Source organism: Misgurnus anguillicaudatus, chromosome 5 (genome assembly GCF_027580225.2).
Source record: "Misgurnus anguillicaudatus chromosome 5, ASM2758022v2, whole genome shotgun sequence".
NCBI classification, from domain to species: Eukaryota; Metazoa; Chordata; class Actinopteri; order Cypriniformes; family Cobitidae; genus Misgurnus; species Misgurnus anguillicaudatus.
The window spans coordinates 28,429,185-28,443,334 of record NC_073341.2 but is presented as its reverse complement, the minus strand read 5'-3'; the positions used below and the strand labels follow the sequence as shown (position 1 = coordinate 28,443,334).

The following is a 14,150-nucleotide window of genomic DNA, read 5'->3' as shown; positions in this document are numbered from 1 at the left end:
ATTGCATTGATTGGACGATGTGCAGGGTTCTGAACATCTTATTGGCTCTTTTAAGTCGCTTCCTGTTTGCGGTGCATGGCGTGCTGACAGTGTGGCGAGTGGTAGAGGTGACAGGGGAGTCCTCCTATTGGCTGCTGCTGATGGGCGTGGCACTGCTGGGCGTCGAGATGGCAGTCACAATAAAATACACGCGCAACGCTGAATGGAAATGGTGATTATGGCTCCATTGATACGATCATGTTGTTGTAGTGACAGATGCAAAACATTAGGGCCTGTATTCAAAGAAATTTAGCATTGAGTAAAATTATGGGCTCAACAAACTATAAACTAGACAAAAATGATTATTTTTTGGTTGAATTATCCCTTTAAGTTTTATTTTCATATACGATCAAGTGTCGACAAAAATAGCCTCGGCACTCACAGAAAGACAAAAATTCATTTAACTTTTTCTAAAATAACTCTGGATGTTCGGCTAAGAAGAAGTGTGGCACGATAACAGGAAAATTACATTCTCCATTTTTCAAACTCTGCTCTTCTGTCTTTCATGCAGGGATGAGTGATAATAATAACCCCATCTCTCAACACACTGACGCAAAAATAACCTTTACCTTCACACAGAGAAGCACGTGATCGCATTCAGCCAGGCAGAACTATGTGAAGACTGCTGTGCTAGAAACCTACAGTATTAATGAAAACCGCCCCTTTCACTGACATGAATGAAAAAACATACTCTTTCCCTTCTAATCTTCATCATCGCATTCACTCTTCTACAATCTACCCATCTCTCATGGGTGACACTTTCCTATGCATACTATCTCTCTTCCTCACATTACACTTTGAAGTCTCTGTGCTCTTTTGAGAGTCTTGTCTGTGTCAATGGGGATTTGCATAGCTAATGGGAGTAATTTGCAATCTGCATCGGGCTGGTGGGCGAGTTGCACTGGACTCTGTGGTGTGATTTAGCTTTACAATCCCATCAAGAGCATCTGACACAGAACTATTTGGAAGACTTCAAAGTAAGAAATTGAATTAATCCGCTCCATCAATAAAATGCTGTTTGATGGACTCTCTTACAGGTTCTCTCCTATGGTCTTTCTTTATCTGAGCACTGTGATTCCCTCTATCTGGTTCCTGGAGCTGAACCTTGTGCAGTCGAACCAGCCCATCAATTCCAGCAGCTCTGATCCACAATTTTTCTCCCAGATTCCTCTGACTATGGTGGGTGGAAAGGATCAGAAAAACTCAGACATTCATACTTAACCAGTTCAAATAAGTTTAGCTTTGAGTAAGTTAAATCTTCATCTTTATCTGTGCTGGAAATGACTAAATGATTCACTAATAAACACCTTTAGCATCTTTACACTCCCAGAATAAAAGGTACAAGAAGGTACAAAAGTTGTCAGGGGGAAGGTACCTTTTGTACCTAAAAGGTGAATATTTCAAGTACTTCATACTAAAAGTACACATTGGTTAGAGGTACATATACTGGTACCTTAAATGTTCACATCTGTACCAAAATGGTACATATTAGGACCTTCTTAAAAGGTTCCATCACAGTGACAACTTTTGTACCTTTTTTCTCTATAAACACTTTAGATAGAAGTTGATGGGTGGATGTAAAATTCAACTGCTTTAGTTTTGGGACAAATTTCATGCAGAAGAAAAATAAGTAAGACTGTTAGAGAGTTCTGTTTCACCTATGCCTTCTACAAAAAAAAAAACATAGACTGTAAAAAAGATGGACGTAGTGTCTGTGACATCACCCATAGGTTTCTGAAGATCATTTTTGAAGCTTAAAGGGATAGTTCGGCCAAAAATGATATTAAACCCATGATTAACTCACCCCCAAGCTGTCCGAGAAGCATATGTCCATCGTTTTTCAGACAAACACATTTTCAGTTATTTTAGAAAATGTTTTAGATCTTTCAGTTAATTAAATGTGAAGTTATGGGGTCCACGACCTTCAAGTCCAAAAAATGTGCATCCATCCTACACAAAATAAATCCAAACGGCTCCAGGATGATAAATAAAGGTCTTCTGAGGGTAATCCGTGCAGTTTCATTGTAGAAATATCCACATTTAAAACTTTATAAACCAAAATAACTACCTTCCGGTAGCGCCACCATCTTAGACTCCTCTGTACTCAAGAAAGAGTATTAGCGTAGTGTACGCACTTTTCTTAGTGACGTATGATAAATTTGGAGGGCGGGGGCACAGAGCAGCAGCAGAGTAACCTCTGTACGCTGCGTAAAGCTCTGATCTTGAATGGGGACGTGACTAAGATGGCGGCATTACCGGATGCGAGTTATTTTTGTTTATAAAGTTTTAAATGTGGATATTTCTACAATGAAACTGCACAGATTACCCTCAGAAGGACTTTGTTTGTCATCGTGGAGCCGTTTGGATTTGTTTTTGGGGGATGAATGCACACTTTTTGGACGTGAAGTTCGTGGACCCCATAACTGTACATTTGATTAACTGAAAGATCTAAAACATTTTCTAAAATAACTGAAAATGTCATTGTCTTAAAAATGATGGACATATGCATCTCAGACGGCTTCGGGGTGAGTGGGTTATGGGTTTGGTATCATTTTGACCGAACTATCCTTAAAGCAGGCAGTGCCTGCCGTCGCCATCACTCGCGGATATCCGAAAATGGGTAAAAAGGCGGGACGTGGGTGAAGCTGGGTGACTGGTTGCTGAAACCATGCCCCCCTAGCTCGTCTATAGTGACAGCAGTGGCTGTTCAACCGTCACTCAAGTGGTCACCCCCTTAATTATGCAGACCTTTAAGGCTTAATATAATTTAAACGGATGAGTTACAAAAAAATTCACCCCCCTCACAGTTGTCATGAAGGGCAAAATTAGCTATATAGACCAAAAATAATTTTGTACCAGGCTGTAAACATATTGTTTTCTACTGTAAAGTTGGCTATTTTAACATGAAGGTCTATGGGAATTGACTCCCTTTTGGAGCCAGCCTTTAGCGGCCAGTCGATGAATTGCAGTTCCGTAAATCACTTCCGTATTGGCTTCATCAGAGAGATCGGAAGGTTGCCCCTCGGTCAAAACCCAGAGATCACACAAACTCCAAGGATCTAAGCACAGTGATTTTTTTAACACTAATTCATGTCGACAGGCTCTAAATGTGATCACGGCTAAGGGGAAAAGATTTAGACAGATTTGCCACAGCCTTTCATATCAAAACCATATAAATTCATATTAAGACAGCCATTGACTGGAGCATGTACTATAGCTTCTATTGCACAGTTTTATGTATTCTAAATACTTTCGTAAACTGTGCTTTAACTGTTAACTAAGTTTCTAAGTCCTAGTCCATACGTAGATGGAACTGTTTTGATTAAAAAAATCTTACTCCATATGAAAACACACAAACATGCCATGAAGTGCTGCTGTCAAGAGCTTGCCAAACCAACAGGTGGCGATGTAACCCTAACCGAAAAGCCATGTTGGCCAATCAGAAGCCTGGAAAAAAGTAATTACCGGTTCTAGTAGTAAACCGGAAATCTCATAAACTCTGATTCACAATTCAAATGAATCCCCGGTTTCACCTGGGGCACGTTCCATCTCACACTGGTGCGGAACGTTTTGCTACGGTTTCCGGGTTGAACGACATGTTTCCTTTAAATGGTGTGCAACGGAATGCAACAGGTTTTGGAAGCGTTTTCTCTTGTTTGGTGGGTGTGTCAGAAATGTCGGCCCAATCAGCGGCAAGATGTAAAAAACCACGCGGTAGTAAAGAGACAGCTCGCTCAATGGGTTCAAGTTGGAATGTTGTCTTTCATTTTGGACGGCAAGGTCAGTGACTGTAACATCGAGGATATTTTACAGTATTAAACACACATTTATAACGATTTCATCAGGCTTCAGGAACATTTAAAAAAGAACACAAAGATTGGCCTCTCAGCTACCGTAGTTGCAACTCTTGCATCATCACAACAGGGTGTTCAATGCCTCACCGTTTCAGTTTAATAAACGTTGTGCAACGTTTAGTCGGGGCTGAACGCAGCCCTGCTGTAAATGGAGTATCTAAAAATCTTGGCAGGAGTTTTCAATAAAGTACATTTTCAAGTATTCGTATTTTTTTTAGTGTTTTTCTTTGGGAAACATACATTCCAAAGCATATTATCATAATTTTTACTCCACTACATTTACTACATTTTACTCCACTATTTCAAATTTTTGGTTTATATTTAATATTTAAGTACATTAAACATCTAGTAATTTTTTTACTTTTACTTAAGTAAAAAGTACTTTCATACTTTTACTCAAGAAAAGTAAAAGTACACAATATATATGTAATTAGGGATTAAATCAATTTTAATATGCAATATAAAAGGAATACACAGTATGATTCTATGCTTTAGAATGTAGTGACATTTTTTCTCAAAACAAACACTCTGATAAAGCACAGATGCTTGGAAAATGTAACTAAAATACTCAGTATAGTGTCCACCTCTGAGTTTGGTTTCAGTGACCTGATGTGTCACGTGATGACAAACAGCCAACCCACATAGAAAACGCTGCGGTTTTGAAGATACCTGTGTTCGTTTGAACCGGGCCTTCGTAATCCTAAACTTGTTAGAGCTCAAATACAATTACAACAAAAGTTGTTTTCTCGTGATCTTGACTTAACTCTTTCCCTGCCATTGACGAGTTAACTAAATTAAGAGAAAACTAGGGATGCTCTGATCAGAATTTTTGCAGGCCGATACCGATCACCGATTTGTTGTCTTCGTGATCGGCCGATACCAATTCCGATACCGATTTTTTTCAAGCTGATATGCAAGCTCTTTGATTACTGTAACTGTAAAAAAAAATTCTATAAAGAAATACCACAGATGTTGCCTTTGTTATATTACTTGCAGTAATTATGTATATTATTGTTTTAATAGAGAATCAAATAAATTAGCACAACAAATATTTCTTCTGCAAAGAGAAATTTAATATGCCTTTAAAATGTCTTATGTCTGTAAAAACTAATGAAAATAAAACACTTCAAAGTCTTTACTGTATGAATTAAATATACACGCATTCGTATGAAGTACAACAGTTCTTTAGTGAAGAGTAGAGACTGATTTTATTGAGAGATGAATTAGGTTACTGTAGCTTTAAGACTTGACAGAGATCGCTCTGTTCACGTGCACTGATGACAGGCTGCTGTGTGTGCGCGCGGCGGGTGTATGCCGACGAGAGCAGCTGTGAGGAAAATTACAGTTTAAATGCTCAAAACTTTAAAACGCATGCAAATAATAAACTTTTGACATGAGGATGCAATTGTCCGCGATAGATATGTGTTGTATACGCTGTTTGATGGGGATGTGAAGACGGGTCGCGCTGTTAAGACCGGACCGCGTCCTCATAGAAAATACACATATCTCTGTAAAGGCAAAGAGAGAAATGCAAATCTGCACGTCGCTCATGAGCCACGGGTTATAAAAATGCTCTCACTGCGTAAAACTGGTCTCTAACTGCAGCCGCATTGAGGAGCCATATCATGACAAAAGTAAACAGAAAGATCGGTTCACGAGATCGGCAAATTTAACGAGGACCAATCGAGTCATTTAATGCCGTTATCGGCCGATACCGATCTCTGGCCGATCGATCGGAGCATCCCTAGAGAAAACGCTTCCCTGCCAATGATGAGTATTTCCGTCAATCCGCAATACTGGTGTTATCCACCAGGTGGCAACTTATACAACCCAGAAGCAACGCCTCACGTAAAAGAGATCAGATTCAGAGCGATTCTCAAAACATACACAGAGTTCTTACTCTATCAAAAGTCCTTCACAAAAATGGAATTATCTCAAATTTTTTAAATTTGGTGTTTTTGAAGAAACCTACCCATATTTGAGAGGTGATAAGAAGAAAAATAATCAAGGTGGGATGAAACTTAATTTAAACTAAATTTAATTGAAAGCAGAGGGTCTGTTTTTTCATTTGATATATTGTATGTTTATATATTTAAAGAAGATTTTCTGATAGGCATTAAACTTTTGTGAAAATCATGAAAAATGCTGGCACTGGCTGGCAACTTAAAAAAAAATGCTGGCAGGGAAAGAGTTAATTTTCTCATGATCTCAAGATAACAAAAGTTGTATTCTTGTGATGTGATTAAAGTTACTCGATAGAACGTGTCGTTTTTTTGTAATCTGCAATTATTAGCTACATGGTAACGGCGAAGACCCCAACTCATATGCATCAGCAGTCCACTTTAAAATACGCTAAATATTATCAACAGAAAATGACATTTGTATTATTTCAGGATAATGAGAAAACAACTTTTATCATCTCGAAATTAAATCGTGATCACGAGAAAACAAGCAAGAAAACATAATAATAGTGCATGGCCTCTCTCAGCTTCCGTAAATCAGAGACTTTACTGAAAAGATTTATGAAAAAACGTATTATATTAGTTAATTATATTAGTCCTCTTTTATTAATTTAATACTCAGATGGATCTTTTGTTCAGACACTCGAATGAGTCAAAGCAACATTTTTTTAATAAACCGTTTGAAGAAACATTCTTAATCTGGTGTTACAATAACATCTTAACATCATTTTTTATTCATCCATTCAAATGATCAGTCTTGCTGTGTGCTCTCACTGTCTGGTCTGTTACCATGGTGATTAGCCTTGTCTCTCTCTCACTTTCTCTCCCTCTCTCACTTTCTCTCTCTCTCTCTGTGTGTGAGAAAGGGGTTGGAGGAACTTGATCCTGAGAACTGGGTGGAGGCCTTGGAGCAGACCATGTTGATTGTTTTGGTCCTGGGCCGCTGGCTGATGCCGAAGGGCGACATGTCACGAGACCAGCTTTCCCAACTCCTCATGGTTTACGTGGGGCTCGGGGCTGACATCTTGGACATCTTTGACACCTTTAAGGAGCCACAAGTGAAAACCAAGCAGACAGTGATCATTGTTGGGCTAAGTTTGTTCTCCTGGGCCTTAATGCAATTCCCACTCGTTCTAACCCAGACCAGTTGCCCCAGTGTCCAGGAGGAATCCCAGTCAGAGATCACCCAGCCTGGGTTAACTGCCTGTAACAACATCTGCTGCTCCAGTGAAGTCTGGAGCATCTTGCTAACGGTCGGTCTGCAGGATGGACCATTCCTCATTTACCGCCTGTACCTCATGATATTTGAAAGTGTTCTGAACCAGCTCATGATCTTCTTCACGTGCAAGAACATCATCATTGTCCTTTTAGAGGTCTACAGGATCTGTGTGGTCCACTTTGAACAAAGCAGGCCTGACGGTGGAAAACAGTCACATGAACAATCTCATAACCAGTCAGAAGAGATTAATGGTCAGGCTGCAGAAGCCAGCTTTCAGGAATAAATCACAATCATATCTATCTATCTATCTATCTATCTATCTATCTATCTATCTATCTATCTATCTATCTATCTATCTATCTATCTATCTATCTATCTATCTATCTATCTATCTATCTATCTATCTATCTATCTATCTAAACTTTACAGGTTGAAGTAGCTCTACTGACCAGCAGATGGCAACAAACTCTTGGTTAGAACCAACTCAATCATGAAAATAAGAAATTGCCATGACTGTTATCATGAAGCCTCTTGACCTGTACATTGACATGCTCTCTCTGCACCCATCAACCTGGGACATCTAACAAAAGATCAACGGAGAACACATTTGCTTTGTTTTTCCAGCTTTCTGATATTTGTAAATGTTTTTTCCATGGCTGTTTCATTACTCATAGTTCAAACCTTTCTTCTGCGCTGAGCTCTTGCGTCTCTTTGACTGTGAAATGTTTGGTTGAAGTACTTTCACGTAACCCGAAATAGCACGCTGACAAATACGGTGCGATGTGAATACGCAGTTATAAGATTACATGCAGAATACAATGTCACCATTTGTGATTTATTCTAAAACAGCAATTAGGATATCACTGAGAATAAAAACACATATAATACTGTAGCAGTTGTTGTTTGTTTTGACACACTTTGTGATAACAGGACAACCTAAAAAGGTTGACAGACATGTGAAAAGAAAGAAAGACATATCTCAAAGAGAGCTCTGTCATCAGTGCTGTTCTGTCACAAAATCTTTCATCCTGTGATGGCTGACAGTGGCTTTGACAAAAGAACCAGAGAATAGAGATAGGAGTCTCTCTCTCTCTCGCTCTACTCTCAGCTCTCCATGAAAATAAAGCAGAAACAATTAAAGTCCCCCGAGAACAACATAACATAATGAAACTGCCCTGCATGGTTCTTCCCTTGCTCCTTTAACACCCCTGGACTCCCCAGAGTCAACATTTTCATTTTCAAAGTCCTCTACCCAAAATTCAGTGCTCTGTGAATAATGTGGTTGATACAGCAGGGGAGGAGAGAGAGTAAAACAGAGAGAATGAGTGAGAGGGTGAAAGAAAAGATAAAGAAAGAGAGAGATGAACTGCACGCTTTAATGAGATTTGAACTCGTGGGAGGAGACACTCAGTCAGCTGATCAACCGGTTAAACAACGACCTGCCCTAGATAGACAGCATGAAGAGAGGAGAAGAGGAAAATCAAAAGAGGACAGAAATAATTGAGACACACCAAGTTTATTAGAAACTCCACAGATTAAAGTTAAGGGGTCTTAACAGTGCAGCAAATGTCTTCTTTTCTTTATTTTTACCTTTTTTTACAGCAATATCACATTTTCTGATTTGTATGTTTATAAGTAAGTTTGTAAATTTACCTTTGGTTTACTAAAGTTTAGTATGCTGCAGTGGCGGTCGGTGACTTCTTTTTTTGAGGGCCCACGATGCTAAGTTGCTGTAGCCCATCATGTGTGTAGTTCATCATTTTAAAATATGTTTTCGGCGCGTCGAGTGATCCTGTGTGCATCACGTGTCTTGTCAAAATAAGTGCCTGCTGCAGACGCATCTAAAGGGTTTATGATTAAGAGACGCTCGCTTTTGCCAGATACTCGCATAATCTCATGCGTAATCAGAGTTTACTGCTAAGGGAGTGTCTTGTTTGTATTTTGTGAACGTGAGCGTCTCTTTTATCATAAACGGTTTTGACACGTGTGCAGCAGGCACTTTGACAAAACACGTGATGCACATGGTTCACATGACGCAACAAACACATATTTTGAAAACACGAGCAACACACATGACACTCCGAACACTTATATTGAATTTGCGGCCCTCGTATAAGCAGTCACCACCAAAGTTCATAAGCATTTTTGAAGTGTCAAATAGCTTCACTGGTACTGTAAGTTCCTACCCTATCTCACGGCAAGTCGTGTTATAGTCAAAATATTTGATTAATTTATTTGTTTCCATGGCACGATATTCTGCTTTTTTTTCGTGCCATTAAGCACGAATGTCTTTTTCGTGTCACTCGGCATAAATTTCTATATAGTTTTTGTGTCCGTGACACAACTTTCTTTATCGTGTATGATATTTTATATTTTGTTTCCTCATTGTTTTTTCCTGGGTTGATAAGTTCATAATGGCATAGTGAACAATGCTCATAATTGTCACGGTGCGGTAACACCAAAAAAGGGAAAATAACAGAAGAACCCAAACGCAAGAGATGTATCAAAAATAAACTATGTATTTAATAAAACAGAACAGAAAATACCCACGTGGGGGTAAAACAGAGGATGAACTAATAATAATGTGATAGAACACAAACATAAACACGGGAACAGATCTTTCTGGAACATGAACACATCAACACAGAGATACAACAACGAACGCGCACACGACAGAGAACGAGAGGGCATTATAAAGACACCACATCAATGGGAAACAGGTGAACATAATTAATTACGTAAGACATGAGTACATAAGGGAGTAGAGTAAAAGTGACAAGACACTGGGAACACGTGTCACACATAATTGATGTGCAAAAAACACGTGTCCCCACATAAACCACAATGCTGCCCTGACCTTGCCCTCAGACATAGACCTGAACCTAACCTAAGGTCTGGCAAGATCACGACAGCGACAAGACACTGGGAACACGTGGAAGCCACACACACAATATGACTCCACATGTCCCCACACAGAACATAATACTGTCATGGTCCTGTCAGATGCACTCAGACCTAAATCTAGCATAGAAGTCTGACCGGACCATGACAATAATATGGGGCAGTTTCCCGGTCAGGGTTTAGGTAAAGCTAGAACTAGGCCTTTATTATATTAGGACATTTAAAGGGGACATTTCACAAGACTGTTTTAAGATGTCAAATAAATCTTTGGTGTCTTCAGAGTACGTATGTGAAGTTCTAGCTCAAAATATCCCATAGATAATTTATTATAATATATTATATTATAACGTTAACATTGCCACTTTGTAGGTGTGAGCAAAAATGTGTCATTTTGGGTGTTTCCTTTAAAATGCAAATGAGCTGATCTCTTAATCTGCAGAGTGCAGATTAAGGGGCGGTATTATCCCTTTCTGACATCACAAGGGGAGCCGAATTTCATTGAGCTATTATTTCACATGCTTGCAGAGAATGGTTTACCAAAACTAAGTTACTGGGTTGATCTTTTTCACATTTTCTAGCTTCATAGAAGCATGGGGACTCAATTATAGCACCTAAACATGGAAAAAGTCAGATTATCATGAAATGTCCGCTTTAGGTAGTTTTTACAATAATAACTTACAAAAAATAATACTGATGTGCATCTTGAGACAAAACAAATGGCACTGATATATGTTAAGAAATGTCAGGGCAAGGTATTTTTAAATTAAGGCAGCTCAAACATGCATTTTGTCTAAAATAAACCCTGTCTGGGAAACCACCCCTACACAGTATGTACTATGAGAGAATTGATCATGTCTAGTTACTGTCAGTCCTTTATACCAAGACTATTACTGTAATAGTACAACATTATAATACAAAAGTAATCTGACAGTAAATACAGTTCTGTAATAAATTAAAAAGATGCATTTTGTCCTCTTGTAAAAAATAGCATTTGACTCTCTGTCAAGACATAAAAAACGCCACACAAGTATTTTGCATAATTTTAGTCTCGTACATCACGAGCTGTCTGTCACTTTCCCTCAGGCTTTATATCAGATGATTTACATATGATGGCATTAACTCTCTGTTTCCACCCCCTCTGTTGCTCACCCACTGCACTGCGCTCAGCCGCTCCCACTTTGATGGAGAGGGAATGATAAAATATTTTAGATGTTTCAAAAAGGCATTAAATATAGAGGATTTTAAAAAACAGCAAGCCCCGTTTAGAAAAAGTGAAAGAGCAGCCATGAAACTGGATTAATGTGAAATAGAACCAATAGAAAAGATAAAACCATAACTGAGAATCTCAAATCTCTATACTATCTCAATATTCTTCTAGACATCAGTGAGATTAATTGGACTTTTAGAATGGCAACTTTTTCGTGCCGCTGGCCACACCCACATCACATTGCTAACACACTCACTGCTGTGATATCACCTTAAATCAAAAACAATAATTAAAACGTAACTCTCCTCCAGTCACTTTGTCTCTGCAAATAGATCTCAGTATGAAGATTATTCAAGCGCGGCATGCAGAACAATTCAACGCAATACACCTACACTTTAAAATTCAGCACAAAGCATTTCCCCAAACTCCCACAGTCTTTCCACATATTTTCACGGCTCAAGCGAGTGTCTATAAGGTCTATAATTTTGGAGCAGAGGGCAGATTAGTGGGTGGACAGCTGCATGAATCTTTTCACATGAATTACTCGGACGACATACTGTAAGAAGCCAGCGAATATATTGAAGCCAGCGAACTGAAGACACTTTCATAAGATGATTCATTGGGGAATATGCCTCCTTGCCAAAACCTATAAGGCAAAGATTACAGATAATTATGCAGGGTTTGGGAAAATCCTGCATTTTTATCTGGTCTGATTTGCTAGTTGGGTTATGGACATGCAGGTGATCATGCTGAGAGACCAGTTGCTCCATTAGCAAACCCAGCTGAACACCATAAAGACCACCTTGGCTGTGCCCGGAGATGATCCAGCTGACGAACTAAGGCTGGTTTTAGATTGTCTTGTCATTAGGGTGATTCTGGGAATAAGCTTGACACATTTTGTTGGTTGCATTACGCTTACCTTATTTACATGAGTTCTGGAGGCGAAAGAGGGCAGATAGGGGTTTGATTTAAGCTAAAGTGGCAGCGTAATATCCTCTGAATCATTTTATATTTGTATTAATATATAATTTTGGAGTTATGTACTAAACTTGGCAGCCGGTGACTTATTTTTTCGAGGGCGCACGATGCGAAGTTCGCCACACGTGTATGTAGCCTGTCATGTGTGTGGTTCGTAATTTCAAAATATGTGTTCGGTGCCTCGAGTGAATCTATGTGCATCACGTGTCTTGTCAAAATAAGTGCCTGCTGCAGACGCGTCTAAAGGGTTTATGATAAAATTCTCGATTCTCGTGTTTGCCAGATACTCGCATAATCTCGTGCATAATCAGAGTTAACTATTTTGTATTTTGTGAACGTGAGCTCTTTTATCATAAACGGTTTTAACGGGTGTGCAGCAGGCACTTATTTTGACAAAACACTTGATGCACATGGTTAAAGGAATAGTCAATTTTCTTAAACAAAAAATCCAGATAATTTACTCACCACCATGTCATCCAAAAATGTATGTCTTTCTTTGTTCAATCGAGAAGAAATTATGTTTTTTTTTGGAAAACATTGCAGGATTTTTCTCATTTTAATGGAGCCCAACACTTAATACTTAATCTGTTAATAGAGCCCAACACTTAATATTTAACTCAACACATAACAGCCTTTTTCAACGTAGTTTCAAAGGACCATAAACAATCCCAAACAAGGCACAAGGGCCCCATCCAACGAAACGACCGTCATTTTTGACAAGAAAAATAAAAATATGCACCCCTAAACCACAACTTCTCGTCCAGGTCCGGTCACGATGCGCCAGCGTGACCCCACGCAATACGTCATCATGTCAAGATGTCACAGAGGACCAACCCGAAACAACGCCCCAGTGTTTACAAGTGTGGAGAAAGAGGACCGTTCCGACATTGTTGTATGTCGAATGATACTTATTAATGTCTTTGTGTCAGTTTATTGTTTACAATACGTCACTACGCATTTTTACGTTAGGTCACGCTGGGGTATCACAGGATCGGACCTAGATAAGAAGCTGTGGTTCAAAAGTGCATACCCTTCATTTTTCCTGTCAAACATGACAATCGTTTTGCTAGATAAGACCCTTATGCCTCGTTTGGGATCGTTTATAGTCCTTTGAAACTCCATTGAAAAAACCTGTTAAGTGTAGAGTTAAGTATTAAATGTTGGGCTCTATTAAAGTCCATTAAAATGAGAAAAACCCTGCAATGTTTTCTTCAAAAAACATAATTTCTTCTCGACTGAACAAAGAAAGACATTAAAATTTTGGATGACATGGTGGTGAGTAAATTATCTGGATTTTTCTTTTAAGAAAATGGACTATTCCTTTAACATGACGCAACAAACACATATTTTGAAAACACGAGCAACACGCACGCCCCTCGAGAAGTCGCGAGCCGCCACTGGTACTAAATGTGTTTTTATCAAATGAGACCACAATTCACACTGGGATAAGAAGTTAATTGTTTAATTAATACTTTTACATTAATAATAATAATAATAGTTAATATTATTATTAACTAATTATTTTTTCCCTCATTTAATAGATCGATTTGTTTATTTAACTACTGTTGTTAGATCTTTAAAACCGAACTCCTCATTTTGGCTGACTCCGTCAGATCAAGAATGCAATTAGAAAACAGCTTAATTTCCTTCTCTCATGAGTTGCAGAGTCTGCGCAGCCCTTAAACCGAATGAGAAAGTGTTATCTGTAGCCTGCACTTTGCCTCCAGACAGTCAGTCAGTCACTCTCCGACTGAGCACAGGAAAGGCTTTACAGGAGTGTCTGGTCGGGGATGAAGCTATCTCTAAGCAGTACTCAGGGTTTTCTTAAGGAAGGAGTGCAGCCAGCGAGATATACATGTGTGCTGTCTTTCTTTGACACACACAAAATCTCACAGAGTTCAAACATCTTCACTGGCATACAGGAAGATGTGTGTGATAATTAGACTTTAAAAGCACCACAGCTCCGAAACGAGATAAAATGCCTGAATTTG

General features: G+C 38.9%; 1 protein-coding gene across 1 annotated transcript; it reads left to right on the top strand.

The window, feature by feature from the left end:
* Positions 1-7,958, top strand: LOC129414885 (transmembrane protein 26). Its single transcript, XM_055169003.2, has 3 exons — positions 1-211; positions 1,077-1,218; positions 6,721-7,958. Exons 1-3 carry the CDS (start codon positions 18-20, stop codon positions 7,354-7,356), a joined length of 972 nt encoding a protein of 323 aa, XP_055024978.2. The 5' UTR covers positions 1-17; the 3' UTR covers positions 7,357-7,958.
* Positions 7,959-14,150: the final 6,192 nt, after the last annotated feature.